Source organism: Nerophis ophidion, unplaced genomic scaffold (genome assembly GCF_033978795.1).
Source record: "Nerophis ophidion isolate RoL-2023_Sa unplaced genomic scaffold, RoL_Noph_v1.0 HiC_scaffold_34, whole genome shotgun sequence".
NCBI lineage: Eukaryota > Metazoa > Chordata > Actinopteri > Syngnathiformes > Syngnathidae > Nerophis > Nerophis ophidion.
Genome location: NW_026906956.1, coordinates 21,558 through 41,824, shown reverse-complemented (window position 1 = coordinate 41,824; position 20,267 = coordinate 21,558). Strand labels below are relative to the sequence as shown.

Here is a 20,267-nt window from a genome sequence, read left to right as displayed (position 1 = left end):
TGGGACAATAGTGAGTGGTGCACACTTCCTTCAAACACGTGTTTCACTGGGACAATAGTGAGTGGTGCACACTTCCTTCAAACACGTGTTTCACTGGGACAATAGTGAGTGGTGCACACTTCCTTCAAACACGTGTTTCACTGGGACAATAGTGAGTGGTGCACACTTCCTTCAAACACGTGTTTCACTGGGACAATAGTGAGTGGTGCACACTTCCTTCAAACACGTGTTTCACTGGGACAATAGTGAGTGGTGCACACTTCCTTCAAACACGTGTTTCACTGGGACAATAGTGAGTGGTGCACACTTCCTTCAAACACGTGTTTCACTGGGACAATAGTGAGTGGTGCACACTTCCTTCGCCCGGCCACAGAAGACAAAAAAGAGTTGCTGGTGTAACAATAGGAAGAATATATTCCACTCCTCTCTTGTACACGCGGCTTATGAGGTAATATACATGATATATTTTCATATTATTTATCTTATTTACCTCATATGTTGTTCGAAGCTAACGTGCTAGCTTTAGCCCGCTAGCAGGCCTTTGTAGCAAATGCGAGCGTTTTTTTTTTGAGGAGTGTATTTTATATGTTCTCTATGAGAATTATATTGACTTATTTAATACTTTAACTGTTTTGTTGTTGTATATTACAGTCACGCTTAACATCATTGAATCGTTGTTACTAGAAAGAAACGATCGTCTCGTAATTTAAGTCTGGAATAAGTCACATGGTATAATAATAATAATAATAATACATTTTATTTGGTATAGCGCTTTTCAGTGTACTCAAAGATGCTTTACAGGATGAAAAAAAATATTATTGTTATTGTAATGACAGTGTAATATAATGTATTATTGCAGTGGTCTGCTTTATGTTGGTGTCAACTTTATTAGCAATAAATACAAATGATGTTTGCACGCACTTCTATTACCTTGATAACATCCATCCATCCATTTTTCTACCGCTTGTCCCTATTTGGTGTTGCGGGGGGGGAGTTGGAGCCTATCTCAGCTGCATTTGGTGGACATATCATGGAAATTAAATCAACTGATGTTTGTTATTATGAATACACTATTTGCACAATTGTAAGCGATTAATGCTTATTCAGTCAGACTAAAATAAATATTTAATTAAATAAATGTTAAATATTAAAAATAGCTTTAATATACTGCACACAAAATGAATTTGCATCAATATTTTGTATTTAGTCAAAACATGAGGTACCCAAATATTCAAAATATTTGTTTACATTTATGAATTTGTATATATATATATATATATATATATATATATATATGTGTGTGTATATATATATATATATATACTCACTGGCACTTGTTCCACGTGCTTCGCTGCACTTCTGTTTGTTTTCTGTTGGGTTAAAAATGTTGCTTTCGCAGAAGAAAGTTAAAGTAGCAATGATTGTCACACACACACTAGGTGTGGTGAAATGTGTCCTCTGCATTTGACCCATCCCCTTGATCACCCCCTGGGAGGTGAGGGGAGCAGTGAGCAGCAGCAGTGCTGCGCCCGGGAATCATTTTTGGTGATTTAACCCCCAATTCCAACCCTTGATGCTGAGTGCCAAGCAGGTAGGTAATGGAGAACAAGGAGAGGATATTGTGCGTAAAAGTAAAGCCAACCGACCACAGCTCTGTAGTCCTGGTCACCGTTGACGTGAGGTGGGACTATTTTGGAGGTGCACGTCAAGGTTGGCTGGTAGGTTGGTAGTGGGAGGAGCCAGTTGGCGTCACTTGATGCTGCAGCACAATGACACTTTTGTACGTGCAGACTGACTTCATGCAGTCATGACGGTATTAAAATCCCAGCAGGAGGTTTTCTATAAGTTGTTACTTTTTGATAAATGACACAATTCATAATAATCAATAACTGATGATTATTCCATGTGTAGAAGAACATCACCACAGAGTGGAGTCAGTTCACTTGGAAAATATTATATTTGATAGATTAAAAAATATTTGACACATCATAGCTGAAGTTTGTTTGTGTTGTCTTGCGGACGTCCAACAGATGAACGCTCGTCAAGAAGAACGTCCCCTTCAGCAGCAGGAGGATCCACAGCCCCCCCACATTAAAGAGGAAGAGGAGGAAGTGTGGATCAGTCAGGAGGGAGAGTGTCCTGTAGGGCAGGAGGAGGCTGATGTCAGCAAGTTTCCACTGACTGTTGTCTCTGTGAAGACTGAAGAGCATGAAGACAAACCACCTGAGTCCTCACAGCTTCATCACAGTCCAAGTAAGCACAACATCCACATATCATCTAATACAATGTTTGTGACACATGTTCATCCGGGGGACACATTTATCACTAAAGATGAAAATAAACTTGCTTTTTAACACCACCATTTAAAAATGAATGCTCATCAATCATCAACAGTGTAATTGCTGGGGTGTAACCATGTGACCTAGAGGCCGTCCTCCTTACCTCACGTGGTCAAATGAAGGCAAACATTCAATATGGCTACTGTTTATTTACCTTAGCAGCACATATGTCAGCATATTTCAAAGGTTTAGTGATGAAGATAAGAGCTGTATACCAAGTACCATTTTTTTTTTTTTAGTACTGGTTCCGTCACGTCACTGGGGGGGAAAGAGCCTGAGCTAGTGCGCGAAGTCGAGAAATTCCGGCTGGATATAGTCGGACTCACTTCGACGCACAGCAAGGGCTCTGGAACCACTTCTCTCGAGAGGGATTGGACCCTCTTCCACTCTGGCGTTGCCGGCAGTGAGAGGCGACGGGCTGGGGTGGCAATTCTTGTTTCCCCCTGGCTCAAAGCCTGTACGTTGGAGTTCAACCCGGTGGACGAAAGGGTAGCCTCCCTCCGCCTTCGGGTGGGGGGACGGGTCTTGACTGTTGTTTGTGCTTATGCACCAAACAGCAGTTCAGAGTACCCACCCTTTTTGGGAACACTCGAGGGAGTACTGGAAAGTGCTCCCCCGGGTGATTCCCTTGTCCTACTGGGAGACTTCAACGCTCATGTTGGCAACGACAGTGAAACCTGGAGAGGCGTGATTGGGAAGAATGGCCGCCCGGATCTGAACCCGAGTGGTGTTTTGTTATTGGACTTTTGTGCTCGTCACAGTTTGTCGATAACAAACACCATGTTCAAACATAAGGGTGTCCATATGTGCACTTGGCACCAGGACACCCTAGGCCGCAGTTCCATGATCGACTTTGTAGTTGTGTCATCGGATTTGCGGCCTCATGTTTTGGACACTCGGGTGAAGAGAGGGGCGGAGCTTTCTACCGATCACCACCTGGTGGTGAGTTGGCTGCGATGGTGGGGGAGGATGCCGGACAGACCTGGGAGGCCCAAACGCATTGTGAGGGTCTGCTGGGAACGTCTGGCAGAGTCTCCTGTCAGACAAAGTTTCAATTCCCACCTCCGGAAGAACTTTGAACATGTCACGAGGGAGGTGCTGGACATTGAGTCCGAGTGGACCATGTTCCGAACCTCTATTGTCGAGGCGGCAGATCGGAGCTGTGGCCGCAAGGTAGTTGGTGCCTGTCGGGGCGGCAATCCTAAAACCCCTTGGTGGACACCAGCGGTGAGGGATGCCGTCAAGCTGAAGAAGGAGTCCTATCGGGTCCTTTTGGCTCATAGGACTCCGGAGGCAGTGGACAGGTACCGACAGGCCAAGCGGTGTGCAGCTTCAGCGGTCGCGGAGGCAAAAACTCGGACATGGGAAGAGTTCGGGGAAGCCATGGAAAACGACTTCCGGACGGCTTCGAAGCGATTCTGGACCACCGTCCGCCGCCTCAGGAAGGGGAAGCAGTGCACTATCAACACCGTGTATGGTGCGGATGGTGTTCTGCTGACCTCGACTGCGGATGTTGTGGATAGGTGGAAGGAATACTTCGAAGACCTCCTCAATCCCACCAACACGTCTTCCTATGAGGAAGCAGTGCCTGGGGAATCAGTGGTGGACTCTCCTATTTCTGGGGCTGAGGTCGCTGAGGTAGTTAAAAAGCTCCTCGGTGGCAAGGCCCCAGGGGTGGATGAGATCCGCCCGGAGTTCCTTAAGGCTCTGGATGCTGTGGGGCTGTCTTGGTTGACAAGACTTTGCAGCATCGCGTGGACATCGGGGGCGGTACCTCTGGATTGGCAGACCGGGGTGGTGGTTCCTCTCTTTAAGAAGGGGGACCGGAGGGTGTGTTCCAACTATCGTGGGATCACACTCCTCAGCCTTCCCGGTAAGGTTTATTCAGGTGTACTGGAGAGGAGGCTACGTCGGATAGTCGAACCTCGGATTCAGGAGGAACAGTGTGGTTTTCGTCCTGGTCGTGGAACTGTGGACCAGCTCTATACTCTCGGCAGGGTTCTTGAGGGTGCATGGGAGTTTGCCCAACCAGTCTATATGTGCTTTGTGGACTTGGAGAAGGCATTCGACCGTGTCCCTCGGGAAGTCCTGTGGGGAGTGCTCAGAGAGTATGGGGTATCGGACTGTCTTATTGTGGCGGTCCGTTCCCTGTACGATCAGTGCCAGAGCTTGGTCCGCATTGCCGGCAGTAAGTCGAACACATTTCCAGTGAGGGTTGGACTCCGCCAAGGCTGTCCTTTGTCACCGATTCTGTTCATAACTTTAATGGACAGAATTTCTAGGCGCAGTCAAGGCGTTGAGGGGTTCCGGTTTGGTAACCGCAGGATTAGGTCTCTGCTTTTTGCAGATGATGTGGTCCTGATGGCTTCATCTGACCGGGATCTTCAGCTCTCGCTGGATCGGTTCGCAGCCGAGTGTGAAGCGACCGGAATGAGAATCAGCACCTCCAAGTCCGAGTCCATGGTTCTCGCCCGGAAAAGGGTGGAGTGCCATCTCCGGGTTGGGGAGGAGACCCTTCCCCAAGTGGAGGAGTTCAAGTACCTAGGAGTCTTGTTCACGAGTGAGGGAAGAGTGGATCGTGAGATCGACAGGCGGATCGGTGCGGCGTCTTCAGTAATGCGGACGTTGTACCGATCCGTTGTGGTGAAGAAGGAGCTGAGCCGGAAGGCAAAGCTCTCAATTTACCAGTCGATCTACGTTCCCATCCTCACCTATGGTCATGAGCTTTGGGTCATGACCGAAAGGATAAGATCACGGGTACAAGCGGCCGAAATGAGTTTCCTCCGCCGTGTGGCGGGGCTCTCCCTTAGAGATAGGGTGAGAAGCTCTGCCATCCGGGAGGAACTCAAAGTAAAGCCGCTGCTCCTTCACATCGAGAGGAGCCAGATGAGGTGGTTCGGGCATCTGGTCAGGATGCCACCCGAACGCCTCCCTAGGGAGGTGTTTAGGGCACGTCCAACCGGTAGGAGGCCACGGGGAAGACCCAGGACACGTTGGGAAGACTATGTCTCCCGGCTGGCCTGGGAACGCCTCGGGATCCCCCGGGAAGAGCTAGACGAAGTGGCTGGGGAGAGGGAAGTCTGGGTTTCCCTGCTTAGGCTGTTGCCCCCGCGACCCGACCTCGGATAAGCGGAAGATGATGGATGGATGATGGATGGTTCCTAAAGGCCTACTGAAAGCCACTACTAGCCACCACGCAGTCTGATAGTTTATATATCAATGATGAAATATTAACATTGCAACACATGCCAATACGGCCGCTTTAGTTTAATAAATTGAAATTTTACATTTCTAGGGAGTTTCATCTTAAAAACGTTGTGTAATGATGACGTGTACGCAAGACGTCACGGGTTTATAGGAAGTATGAGCGCTGCACACACACACAGCTAAAAGTCGTCTGCTTTAACGGCATGATTACACAATATTTTGGAGATCTGTGTTGCTGAATCTTTTGCAATTTGTTCAATTAATATTGCAGGAGTCAAAGTAGAAAGATGGAGTTGGGAAGCTTTAGCCTTTAGCCACACAAACACACGGTGATTCCTTGTTTAAAATTCCTGGAGGTGAAACTTTCCTATGGATCAGAGCGCGGTCAAGAGAACATGAATCACGACAGAATGTCAACCAGCAGGTTTCGGTGACAAAATTGTGGTTCAAACGTCGCTTCTTACCGGAGAAAAGCTGAGCTTGTGCCATCCATAAAGCTGCCGTCGACTCCCCTGAGACACTGGCGTCAAGACACCCGTGGAGACACACCTCCGACTATCAGGTACTATTTAACGCACTAAAACACTAGCAACACAATAGAAAGATAAGGGATTTCCCAGAATTATCTTAGTAAATATGTCTAAAAACATCGGAATCCATCCAAATGCAATCGCGTTTTTTTTTTTCTAGTCCGTCGCTATCAATATCCTCAAACACGAATCTTTCATCCGCGCTCAAATTAATGGGGAAATTGTCGTTTTCTCGGTCCGAATAGCTGTTTTTGTTGGAGGCTCCCATTAAAAACAATGTGAATATGTGAGGAGCCATCACACGGGTGACGTCATCGTCTACGACTTCCTGTAAAGGCAGGGCTTTTCTGTTAGCGACCAAAAGTTGCGAACTTTATCGTGGATGTTCTCTACTAAATCCTTTCAGCAAAAATGTGGCAATATCGCGAAATGATCAAGTATGACACATAGAATGGACCTGCTATCCCCGTTTGAATAAAATCTCATTTCTGTAGGCCTTTAAATCTAATCGTTTGAATTTGGAGGACAACTGCACTTTTTGGGGGAATTTTTTCTATCCTTCACAATCATTATGAAATACATGACTATTGATATATATATTTTTAAATCACATTCTAACTCATGAATGTAAATAAAAGTCCACTTGCAATGGAGCCAATGAGAGGTCCTCTATAACCATCCAAAAAGCACCAACAATACTCCATTTGCATTTTGTGGCTTGAATACCAACCAAGTATTAGTGATATTGTTATTATAAGTGGCCTCTCACCTGGGTAGTAGAAGGATAAGGACGTACTCTGACAAGTTGATTCCCTTTGACAGCCAATTTAGGCCCGAAAAGAGGCTTGGCTTCACCCCCCATACCGTGCGACGATTATGAGTCTTTCCTCATCTAAACGGGAATATAACAAGAGTCTATCAGTCTGCATCATAGTGACAGCAGACATTGTACAGTAAGTGATGTTGTATTATGTTTGTTGGCTCTCAGGAAGTCTGCAGTGTGTAATATTCAGTGATGTTGAAAAAAAAAAGCACATGTAGTGATGCTTTTTTGAAAGTAATGCGCTAATAAGCAAACATACGTAAATATTCCATCTTTTTAAAAAAGTACCTGTTACTAAATGACATATATACCTACTGCATGTACATAAAACCTTAATGGAGGTGTTTGGATGCTTTTTAAGTTATTTTTAGGCAGAATAGTGCGACTCTAGTAGCCTCTATTGTAAACAGATTGTGATTGCATTTATTACTATTTAGAATGCATAAAAAAGAAAATTATGTGTTCTTGATAGGCAAAATAAATTACAAAAGTGCGGTTTCCTTTTAAATGAAGTGAAGTATATTTATTTAGCGCGTTTCTCTAGTGACTCAGAGCGCTTTACATAGTGAAACCCATGATCTAAGTTACATTTAAACCAGTGTGGGTGGCACTGGGAGCAGGTGGGTAAAGTACCTTGCTCAAGGACACAACGGCAGTGAGTAGAATCGAACCTGAAACCGTCCAGTTGCCTTAGACTGTATTAAATTCTATCAAAATCTCGTAAAAATCGTAAATACATCCTAGAAATGTCTCAATAATTCCATGAAGAATATTTTTATTTAGGAACTTTCTAATGTAACGTGTTTCTATCTACACTTCTGTTAAAATGTAATAATCACTTAGTCTTCTCTTTTGTTCAAATGTAATAATCACTGTTTTTGTTGTTTGATACTTTAGTTTTGGCTGATACTACAAATGTTGGTATCGATCCAGTACCAAATAGTTTCAGGGCAGTATCGGTCATACCAATGCGGATACTGGTATTTAAAGTCATCAGGATAATTGAATGATTACATTTTTGTTGGCAATCATAATCAGACAAAAACACAGGATGCTGGTGTTAGAATATCAATTGAATATTTAAATATGGCTCTGAATTAAATCATTAGGTTTATGCCCTTAAAGTCTTCCCTTTTACTGAGTTTGTAAACAGTAAAAAAACTCAACAAAATATATATAATACAAAATATCGATCAAACTGCTATAATTACCTTATATTGATATTATGCTTGGTATTGTTATTGTGGATTTTTGTATGGATCGGTCCACATTTGTTTAAATTTAAGAGCTTTAGCAGGGTTTCTGTGCGTCATTAAAAAGCATTAAAAATCATTGAACGGACTTTGCCTAAATAAAGGCCTTAAATGGTGTTAAAAAGCATTAAAAACGAATTCCAGAGGCATTAAAATATTCACACAATCGTAGGCCAGGACCGATATAAATGAAAATAAACCTAATAACTTAATTCTTGCCGTCATCAATATATTGCTATATCCAAGTGTTTCCTTCTTGGTCTGTGGATTTTAAACTGGACTAAGAGGTCTCACTTTGTTTATCCCACAGTAGACTTACATGAACAAAGTGGGCCTCTTGTCAGTCATTCACAATCTTTGTTTCGACTACTTGCAATTCTCCTCCACATGATTTCCTGTGTGCAGTAGTGTTAGCGACACTCGTTTTCATGTTGGAGATGGAAATAGTCATTTTAATACAACGCTGTAGTACAGACCTCCGTATAGCTGCCCAGGATATGCCTGTTTTATGATTCTTTAATTTTGGGCCTTTTAGAATCAGAATGTTTTCATCCCTTTGTGTCAATTAAGTGAAATTAGGTCTGACAACCTTTTGACAAGTTGACTTCATGTCCATTAGGACTTTTCAAAGTGTAAAATACCATCCACCTTAAACAGAATATTCTACTTTGAAAGTAAACTGGATCATTTATTTTGTGTTCATACATGACTTCCTGTCCCACACGAGCAGATTTTAGCTCAATTTTACAGCTTTGTTGTGTCGACCACTAAATATAGAAGCCAGCTGGTGGAAACTGACACATTGACTTGAAAACAAAAAACGGAACAAGTCCGTCCCTATGGGGGCGCCGTTCCACATCCAATGGAAATCCCCGGTTTCACATACAAACGTTGCTTGGCGAGATAAATGACGAAACATTACTTCAGGTTCAAGGCATGAAGCAAAAGGAAATACACTTTAAACCCACAGCCCTCACAGTGAGCGAACTCGACCACAAGATGGCATCATAGCAGAGACAACAATACAGAATACATATTTACACTGTAAACAACCTCATCTTTTCTCCAAGCTTATACATCAATAAGTGACATTAACATCACAGGGGGCGCTGGAGCCTATCCCAGCTGCATTCAGGTTAAAGGGAATTTATCACAATTTAGATTTTAGGCCATATTGCCCACCCCTCGTAAAAAGTGGTCTTCTATTCCTGTGAATAATGTTGTAAAGAGCAATGTGTTTGTTTTCAGGCCAATTAATATAATCACTTGTTTTGTTAAGTACATGTAAACTTACTGAATGCCTCATGTGACTGAGCAAATCTGGACATTTCTCAAGCATGTTTGTCATTGTGTGTCCTGCAGACGTCTGTGGAGAACAACGTCTGCCTGAAAAAAAGGAGAGTAGCTTCAGGATGGTGAAGGAGGATCCTTCAAAGAGGAAGACCAGGCGCCACGGACCCTCTGGCGTCTCCTTTTCCTCTTTGACACAGACCCTTCCCTGTAAAAAGGAAGAGGAAGACTCACTGACGCCCCACATTAAAGAGGAAGAGGAGGAACACAACATCACTCAAGAGGGAGATCATCTTGAAGGACTGGAGGAGTTCCCAGTGACTGGTGTCCCTGTGAAGAGTGAAGATGATGAGGTGAAAGGTGAAAGTGAGGAGAGGGGAGGGGGGGAGCCTCCAAGCAGCAGCTCAACACAACACATGACAACAGAAGCTGATGGAGACCACTGTGGAGGATCACAAGCAGACAAGCTCTTAGCTCCACTATCAGATAGTGAGGACACAACGTCACACTCTCCTGACACTGATGATGAAGACTCTAAAGATGATAAGACATGTCACACTGACAACATTCACTTCACATGTTCTCACTGTCACAAAACCTTTAAATACCATTGTAGTCTGAAAGTACACATGAGAACACACACTGGTGAAAAAGCTTTTATCTGTTCAGTCTGTGGTAAACATTTTGTCCGAAGTCACAATGTGAAAGTACACATGAGAACACACACTGGTGAAAAAACTTTTTCTTGTTCAATCTGTGGTAAAGGTTTTATACAAAGTCAATATTTGAAAGTGCACATGAGAACGCACACTGGAGAAAAACCTTTTCCCTGTTCAACCTGTGGTAAAGGTTTTACACAAAATCAATATTTGAAAGTACACATGAGAACACACACTGGCGAAAAACCTTTTTCCTGTTCAATCTGTGGTAAAGGTTTTGTACAAAGTAACAGTTTGAAAGTACACACTAGAACACACACTGGTGAAAAATCACATTCTTGTTCAATCTGCAACAGAAGCTTTTGTGACCGATCAAAGCTTGTAGCACACATGAGAAGACACCCAGGAGAGAAAGTGTTGAGTTGCAGTGTGTGTGGTGAAAGATTGTCTTCTAAGTAGCAGTGTAAGAAACACAAGTGTGCTGGTGAGAACAGCAGCAGCAAATGAAACTGCAGGATTTGAAATAAACTGTCCAGACTTTCATTTTGACTTTCTAACAACTTTATGATTCATTTGTTGGGTCTCTATAATCTATTTTATTCATTATCGTTATTACTCTGTATTATAGTGATTGTGTTGTGATTGTTTTATATGTATGTCCCCAGACCTTTATGCAATATACAAGTGAGAGAAAATAGCAGATTTTTTTTTTTGTTTTTGTGAAAGGATTTTGTTTTTACAAACTTACATTTGTGGATACATCAAATAAATCCAGTATTGTGTTCTAAACATTTTTTATGTATTTTTTTCTTTTTTCAACATCCCCAAAACAACATCAATATCAGTCAAAGTTTGGAGTGTCAGACAAAAGCCAATATTGTACATCATTCCACAGAGATTTACTTTGCATACATTCTTAAAATAAACTGTTTATTGTGTTTCCCAATCACAGAACCAACAAGTGCTGTCTTCAATTGCAAAATAACATCCATAATATAATTTTAAGTGGTCAATTCCATCCTTTTTTTTAATTTAGATTAACTCTTTTATCTCAGAAAGAATGGAAACTTTTAAGTATTTTTTTGTTTCAGAGAAAATAATAAGAAGAAGAAATAGAAAACAATTAAAAAAGATGCAGTAACTAGAATATTTTAAATAAAAGCCTATTTAAATTTTGTAATATTTCTTATTTGCAGGTCATACTTAATTAAATCTTGAAATATTAAAATAGTTTTATCAGTCAATAAGTGCATCAGTGACCAAATGCCTTTTTCAACCCATTGCTGTTCAAAGATGGATTTGTTTCTCATTTTAATATAAGAACAATTCCATAGTGGAGTATTGTGTGTGATGAAGTTGTGTTTGTAAATTAGTTTCCAGTACAACAACACTTGCTGGTAGGGATGGGTACTGTTCACTTCTAATTCCATGTTTTATGTGTTATATATGTCAATATATTGTGTGTTTGTATTTTGCCAACATGGTAGAATCACATGATAGGCAGGTTGTATCATGTTTTTCTGTCTCCTTGAGGAAATGGCATAAAGAGGAAGATGACAATATAATGTCACTTGGACAATGATGTACAGAACAGAGGAGATGTATTTCATTTTAATTTTTGGTTTCAGGCAATTATTTTGTATTATTATTTTTTCACAAAACCTCTCCATTATCCAGCTATGGATTTCTGGTAGCTGCTTAAAAGGAGATGGAAGGGGACAGTGAGCTGATGTATGAGGAAGGTATGGACATGGATAGGACTAGAGGGGAGAGAAGGTCATGAAGGTAAGTCGAGTGCTAAAAGAGTAGAAAAGAGGAAAAAGATTATAGTGGTGTCAGGTTCAAACACTGATGCGTCTATTAAACAGACGAGAAGGAAGAAATCGTGCACAGACAGAGTTACATTTTGCTCAATTGAGGAGAGATGTGTTTTGGGCTGTACTCTAGTTACAGATCCAAACTACGTTCTAAAAGTCCAGCCCACGTGCTGCCTCTATTTATTTGGGAGGTCCCTGGTTACATCACTGAGGCTGTCGCTGAGGGAAGGGGGTCATCTTCACAGCTCCAGCTAGACACAATATATAATTATACAACAATGCAAATGTGCTGACAGTCGTGATATCACCTTGTCTCTGTTCTGTCTACGTCACGGTACTCGATGTTCGGTCTTGGCAGTCAGCAGGCCGGTTCTGGAAACAAACACTGATAAGAGACTTGCTTGCAATCTTGTGGATTGCCAGCTTTGCACAGACAAAGAAAAAATAATTTCAGCACACTTGATAATAACCATAGCAACAGCCTTTAAGCATAAGAGTTGTGTGATAATATACCGTAGTTCCTTGAATAGGCGCCGGGGCGCTAATTAATTTAAAACCTCTTCTCACTCCTGCGCTCAATCAAGGCATGCGGTAAAAGTAAGCAGGAGCTAATCATTTTAAAACCTCTTCTCACCCGTGCGCTTACCAGTGGCATGCAGTAAAAAACTGACTGTGATTAAAAAATAAATAAATAAACATTTATTCTGTGGCCGCGGCCCGGTGGTTGGGGACCACTGCTCTACAAGGTTTCTCATTGTCATCCCATTGGGTTGAGTTTGTTCTTGCCCTGATGTGGGATCTGAGCCGAGGATGTCGTTGTGGCTTGTGCAGCCCTTTGAGACACTTGTGATTTAGGGCTATAGAAGTCAACTTTGATTGATTAATTGCTTGATAATAATGTGACTCAAAAATCAGAATTAGTATTGTTTGATCCTAACCTTCGATAGCTCAGTTGGTAGAGCGGAGGACTGTAGTTGCTCATGCTGAAATCCTTAGGTCGCTGGTTCAAATCTGTCTCGAAGGATCACCCGTTACGCTTCTTTTTTTTTAATTAAATCAAGATAAACAACACAAGATACACTTACAATTAGTGCACCAACCCAAAAACTGTCCCTCCCTCATTCTCACTCATTCATACATTACATTTCTGTGTGATGTGGTTCAAATAAGAATCCAAATAATGTCTTACATCCTGAGGATGTAAACTGTGTGTTGTTTTGGCGTAAGATGTTTACGAAACACAACCTGTCCTACAGCAAGATGTTTCTTTCTGTAGGGATAGTGATGCAATGGATTATGTGTCTCACTACGGACTAGAAGATTCTAGGTTCAACTCCTGGCCAGCGTGCTGTTGTTTGTTAACTCAACTGAAACAATATTCTGTGCGATTTTTGGGGGGAGTTTACTTTGCTTTGGCTTTTCTAAATCTACAAACTGAAAAATGTGTTTTTTTTTCTCTTTATTATTGTGAATGTATAACTGGTAGTTGTATCTGTTCTTATACTCGGGGCATTCAATCAGAATAAAGTGGGTGAGGAAAAAGGTGAGCACAACAATATAAATGTGACTATTTTACATCTTAGCAGTTGTTCTTTACACCACAATGGAGTAAAACCTAAATATTTCCCCAGAACATCAAGTATTAGCACACTGATTGAGATTCTCTTCCATGATGTCGTTCAAACAGAATGTGGCTTGAGCAGATGGTTTAACATTAGACATCAGGAGAGCAAACACATTATCAATCAAGATGAGTAGGAACAGCCGTGATGGTATAGTGGTTAGTACTCTGTGTTGTGGTCACAGCAACCCTGGTTCAATTCCGGGTCATGATGCTTAAACTGCTTTTCTTTTCAGCATTTTTCATCTATACTTGAAGACTTAATTATTAGCCTGCTAAGAACTTTTGAAAATTTCTGAAAAATCTGCCAAATGTTTGCAATAATCATAACATTCTCGGTAGTAAAACATTCTTCAGGAGCATTTAGGTAAATTTTTTAGAGGCCCTGAAATGCTCAGTCATGGAGCGTAAGACATTCTTTTCGAGCTTCCGGGATTCAAGTACCTGTTCTGCTGACCAATACTAGACTTTGAGACCCCTTGGAAAGACCTCCTTCCACCCCTCAAAAGTCACCAATAGGGCAGACCTTGGTTACATTTGAATGTGTAAACCCAAAGCATTTGTATAGATGAAATAGCTCAGTTGGGAGAGAGTCAGACTGGAGATCTGAAGGTCCCTGGATCGATCCTGGGTTTCAGCATAAATATGTGTGCTTCTAAAATGGTAGCTATTGTTAATAAGCCTCCTGTGGCTCTTACAATACTGAAATGGTCTCCCTGGCCTGCCAGCCTTGCTGGTGGAATCCTAGTATCAGTAGTTACAAACATTTCCTCCATTTTTAATTTGGACAAGCGTTACGTGGTTTAACGGTGTATCGTTCCTTAAGCCAATGTTTGGTCTTTAACTGAGTCTTACATCGGGCTGTTTCAAACACAAATTTGTTGCCTTAGGGGTTTGTCTTGGACTGTATAACTTGAAACTGAGAGTAATAAAGCTGAGCTCAGTGTGAGGTGAAGGTGCATCCAACACACCTACAGCAAAATATTAACCACAACTTTTTCATACAGATACACTGTCTAACAATTTGTGTTTAAGGTATTGTGGTTAAACCTTCAGATGATCACACTAACGCTCTCCCACCTGAACTAAAGTGGATGTGAGGGATGTTTTTGAATTTCAGTTTTTCAAATTAAACAGAGGAAAAACAATCATTGTTGAAAACTATTTAAATTAAATATAGATTCGAAGGACTGCTGCAGGGGGGCAAAGGGACATTTTTTGAGAAATGTATGGAGGTCAGCATCAGCCACTTGAACAGGGACTTGAATCCTGGACCCTCAGATTAAAAGTCTGATGCTCTGCCGACTGAGCTACCCAGGACCTTTTCAATGCTGATATGTCCAACATCTGAGAGAACATCCATATTGGCAACCTCAGGTGAAGGTGAATTAGTCAGCATGTTCAGTGACAAGCTGGGAACTGTCAAAGCTCAAGCTCCCCAAGTGCTTGAACCCAAAGCTCATTTTTGACAGATAGGCCAGTTTTACATCCTCATCAACAAAGAAGGTTTTGACCAAAAAAGAAGCTCCTCTCCCGAATTTGCCAACTCTGAGCTGGATTTAACTTGGATGCTCCCCAAAATTTTGCCAGAAGCATTTTGTTTTAATTTTTAGTGGAGGTTAGCTGCAACAGGTAGAGCTGCTGAAGGCCCAGGCTGCAACAAATAGAAGGTCACTAGATTTTAAAGTCCAACATAAGCAGTCAGTAAAGCCCTGTTTTGGTAGTAAGCCTCATGTAAACTGTGTGTTCCTTTGGCCTAAGATGTTTACAATATACAACTTGTACTACAGTAAAATCAGGCTTCACATAGGGCTAGTGGTGCAATGGATAACACGTCTGACTACAGATTAGAAGATTCTAGGTTCAACTCCTGGCTAGCTCATTGGTTTTTGTTAATTGAACTGAAACAAAATTCAGTGCTGTTTCTTTGAGAGTGTTTTTTTGCATTTAAAATAAATATCTACTAACTGGAACATTTTGTCTTGTTATCATTGTGAATAGATAACTGGAAGTTGTATCTGTTGGTATACTCGGGACATTTATTTAGAATAAAGTGGGTGAGGAAAAAGGTGAAACAAAACAAATCTTACCTGAGCACGCCTTCCTCTTGTTAGAGTAAAACATGTTGGGGCTTGGTCACTAGCATTCAAACTAGTTGTGACTATTCTGTCTATGAACATGAACAGGGAAGCAAACACATTCTCAGTCTGGATGGTTTGTTACAGCCATGATGGTATAGTGGTTAGTACTCTGTGTTGTGGCTGCAGCAACCCTGGTTTGACTCCGGGTCATGGCACCATACCCTTCCTGTTTTTTTTGGATGTGTGGAGAGACGGAGCAGAGGAGCCAACAGCAGGGTCGGACAAATGTCGGTCCTACCCGCAATGGCGGCCAGGAGGTGGGGCGTGCGGCGGAGAGAGGAGGCGGGACGCACTCAGAGCGACGCCCCCAGCCAGCCAAGTCAGGTGCGTTCACCACACACCTGCGCTCAATCTGCTCGTCTATTGTTGCAGCACAAAAGAGGGGAAGGAGGAACGAGCGAGGAGGAGTAGGCGAGGACACCACGGCAAACAGAAAACGAGCACGACGATCAAGGACGAGAGAGTGAGATGACGACCCCTGCAACGGACGCAAACGCCGGATGCCGAAAGGCGTGCGGCGGCGGCAAGCAGGAAGAGCCCGCGCGCTGAAAAGTGACGCGATCGGATGGCCAGAAGAAGACTGCTTTATTGAAATAATAAACAGTCAAACCTGCTATGATGCGTCTTGTGTCCAGTGTCACGGCAACCCACACGGTGACGGTGGCAGGATCACTTTTGAAAAAAGAGGTATTGAACAAGATGTGAAACCAACCAGGTACTCTGGCGAAATTGAAAATATCTATTTGATGTCATTACAGTATTGTCCTTGATGCATCATTTAATATGACTGATGTGTGCTTTGTGCTGTTACTTTATCACTTGGTAAAATTGCATTATAAACTCATGGATCATATCAGTACAATGTTTAACTTCATTACTTAATCCATCCATCCATCTTCTTCGGCTTATCCGAGGTCAGCTCGCGGGGGCAGCAGCCTAAGCAGGGAAGCCCAGACTTCCCTCTCCCCAGTCACTTTGTCCAGCTCTTCCCGGGGGATCCCGAGGCGTTCCCAGGCCAGCCGGGAGACATAGTCTTCCTAACATGTCCTGGGTCTTCCCCGTGGCCTCCTACCGGTTGGACGTGCCCTAAATCCTGACCAGATGCCCCGAACCACCTCATCTGGCTCCTCTCCATGTGGAAGAGCAGCGGCTTTACTTTGAGGTCCCCCCGGATGACAGAGCTTCTCACCCTATCTCTAAGGGAGAGACCCACCACCCAGGCGGAGGAAACTCATTTGTGCCGCTTGTACCCGTGATCTTGTCCTTTCGGTCACAACCCAAAGCTCATGACCATAGGTGAGGATGGGAATGTAGATCGACCGGTAAATTGAGAGCTTTGCCTTTCGGCTCAGCTCCTTCTTCATCGATACAGCGTCCACATTACGATCCGCCTGTCGATCTCACCATCCACTCTTCCCTCACTCGTGAACAAGACTCCGAGGTACTTGAACTCCTCCACTTGGGGCAGGGTCTCCTCCCCAACGCGCAGATGGCACTCCACCCTTTTCCGGGCAAGAACCATGGACTCACACTTGGAGGTGCTGATTCTCATCCCAGTCGCTTCACATTCGGCTGCGAACCGATCCAGTGAGAGCTGAAGATCCTGGCCAGATGAAGCCATCAGGACCACATCATCTGCAAAAAACAGAAACCTAATCCTGCAGTCACCAAACCCGATCCCCTTAACGCCTTGACTGCGCCTCGAAATTCTGTCCATAAAAGTTATGGACTTGAATCCTGGAAGTCAGAATGAAAGTCTGATGTTCTTACGACGGAGCACTTCAGGGTTTCTTCACAACACGTAACAATAAATAAAAATGAAGCAAGATGCTTCTGGCAACATTTTACTTGCATATTTGACCCCGTTCTTGGAAATACTGGTAGATTTGATTGACATGTGTTGCTTTCTTGACACAGAGCCAGTTCAAAGCAATGTTCTCAAATGTTTAGCAGGGTTAAGGTCCAGTCTCTGGAACGGACATTCCAGAAACCTGCCTGAAACCCTTTGAAAACAGTTTTTATGTGTGTTTAATATTGTTGTCTTGTTGGAAAAGCTGCTTGTGTACAAAGATCAGCCTTTTCACTCTTGATTGGAGGTGAGGCAAAGTCTCATCTGACCTGTAAACTTTTCTCTCAAAAGTGCTTTGGGTTCAAGCACTTGGTGGGCTTGAGGTTTGACAGTTTCCACTCTGTCACTAAACATCCATCCATCCATTTTCTACTGCTTATCCCTTAAAACCGGACAGTTCAAGGCATGAGCCGACTACAGCAGTGATGAACAAACAATATGAAAGTAGGTTTGAGGTTCTAGGTCACATGACTAAAGCTACTGACATTTGAAATCTTCTTAGTTGTAGGGACGGCGTGGCGCAGTGGGAGAGTGGCCGTGCGCAACCTGAGGGTCACTGGTTCAAATCCCACCTAGAACCAACCTCGTTGTGTCCTGAGCAAGACACTTCACCCTTGCTCCTGATGGGTGCTGGTTGGCGCCTTGCATGGCAGTGTGTGAATGGGTAAATGTGGAAGTAGTGTCAAAGCGCTTTGAGTACCTTGAAGGTAGAAAAGCGCTATACAAGTACAACCCATTTATCAGTTATTTAGTGAGCCAATGACAAGTACTTTATTGACGGTCCCTTAAACTAAAGCACTTGTCAGCAGGGACTGACAGACGTGGCATGAGTTTTCAGTGCCGGGAACAAACAGTCAGCCTGGCTGGATGTTGAATGTCTGTTGAATATCCAATTTGAAACTCATTTGACCTCTGTTTGGCATTTGGAGATCACTCCAGCAGCACTGAGAGCAGTCTGAGTCAAACTACGTTTAGGTAAATGTTGCAATTGTCAATGCCAACAAAGAAATGGACTCAAAAAAACGCTATAAAAGTTATGGTAGCTTGATGCTAATATACATTGGCTTAGCTATTGACATGCTACTGGTTAGCATTAGCAATTTCTCATGACGTTAACACCCACCAAATGAGTTAATTAAAACTATAACTAAGATGAATGTTAGAATCAAACAGCTGGTGCATAATAAATCCAATATTCACAGTATTAACACTTTTTTGGGCTCTACAAAACACATTATGAATTTACACTACAGCCATCTAGCGTACTGGACTTGCAAATGTAAATAAAGCTACATGTAAATGATGATATGAAAACCAAAAAAACAAAGGGTAGCAAAAGGACCACAGTTATCAATAATAATCTTGTTTTTAAATGTTGCAATACAAATTTATCACAAACAATCAATATTATTAACTCACACAAAAGTACCAAGAAGTCGTACTGTTGAGGCTTGGTATTGATTTGGAGGTAGTGGAACACTTGATGCATATAATTCCGGTTGAACTTCCGGTTCCGGGTCAACGTGAATGACTGCTCGCTGACTGCTCTTGTTGCAAAAAAGCAAAGTATCGTTCTATTTGTGTGCTTTTAACTGTTTTGCAGCTTTATTTACAACTTCTCGAACATATTTAATATTTCAATTTAACTTGCAAATCACCCGATCTCTGTCTCACCACTCCGCCCTCAGCTAGCTAGCTGCTAAGCTAACGAGGCTAGCGGAGAAAGGCAGCACCGGTCTGAAGGAAGCTACTCCCCCGCCACCGTGACCACCACTTCCCGAAGACAGCTGGCACTCCACTCGGCGACGGAAAGTTTCTGTGAGTATGGCTTCCTGCGCTTCGTGCACTTTACTCATGGATAGGTCAGGGGCGTCGCCAGACATATTTTACTGGGGCACGTGCCCCACTGTTGATCTGCAGTGCCAGAGAACACTTGTTCGTTTTTGTGATAGGGAAACAAAATAAACAGTTTATTTTATGAATGTATGCAAAGTAAATCTCTGTGGGATGATGTACAATATTGGCTTTTGCCTGACACTCCAAACTTTGACTGATATTGATGTTTTGGGGATGTTAAAATAAAGCTAAAAAACATAAAAAATATTTAAAACACAATACTGGATTTATTTAATATATCCACAAATGTAAGTAAAAACAAAACCATCCTTCCACAAATAATTCAGTCATTTTCTCTCACTTTTATATTACAAAAAGGTCTGGGGACATACATATATAACAATCACAACACAATCATCATAATACAGAGTAAGAAATATAATGAATAAAATAGATTAAAGAGACCCAACAGATGATTCAAAAAGTCACACATTTTAAAATTGTATTGTTGAAATGATGTATAAAGTAAATAATAATATGCTTCCTGAAGTGGTCCAGAAGATGTTTCAGATGTGAACCAGTACATATGTATATCATATAAAGGTGATAATCTATGGGATTATTAACAATTACAAGTACAAATATGTAATACTTCAATATTTCATATGAATAAGTCCAAAATTATATCTGGAATATACAGAATATATATATATACACACACACATATAAAATGTTTATTGCATGTAAAATATTTCCCGTACTATTTACTCCCACCTTTTTACTTAAATTGTTCTGTCCATTTTTTAATAAAAGTACACAATGTTGCATATTAATGTATGTGCTTGACTGAAAAAAGCACAAATATAAAATATCTAATCTATAAATGTAGAAGCATATTAAAC

General features: G+C 42.1%; 1 protein-coding gene and 1 non-coding gene across 2 annotated transcripts; both read left to right on the top strand.

The window, feature by feature from the left end:
• The first annotated feature begins 296 nt into the window (after positions 1–296).
• Positions 297–11,047, top strand: LOC133546614 (zinc finger protein 567-like). The gene is made up of 3 exons (XM_061892399.1): positions 297–448; positions 2,031–2,253; positions 9,515–11,047. Exons 2-3 carry the CDS (start codon positions 2,031–2,033, stop codon positions 10,558–10,560), a joined length of 1,269 nt encoding a protein of 422 aa, XP_061748383.1. The 5' UTR covers positions 297–448; the 3' UTR covers positions 10,561–11,047.
• Positions 11,048–15,348: 4,301 nt separating this feature from the next.
• Positions 15,349–15,421, top strand: trnac-aca (transfer RNA cysteine (anticodon ACA)). Its single transcript has one exon. It is a non-coding gene; the product is annotated as a tRNA-Cys (tRNA).
• Positions 15,422–20,267: the final 4,846 nt, after the last annotated feature.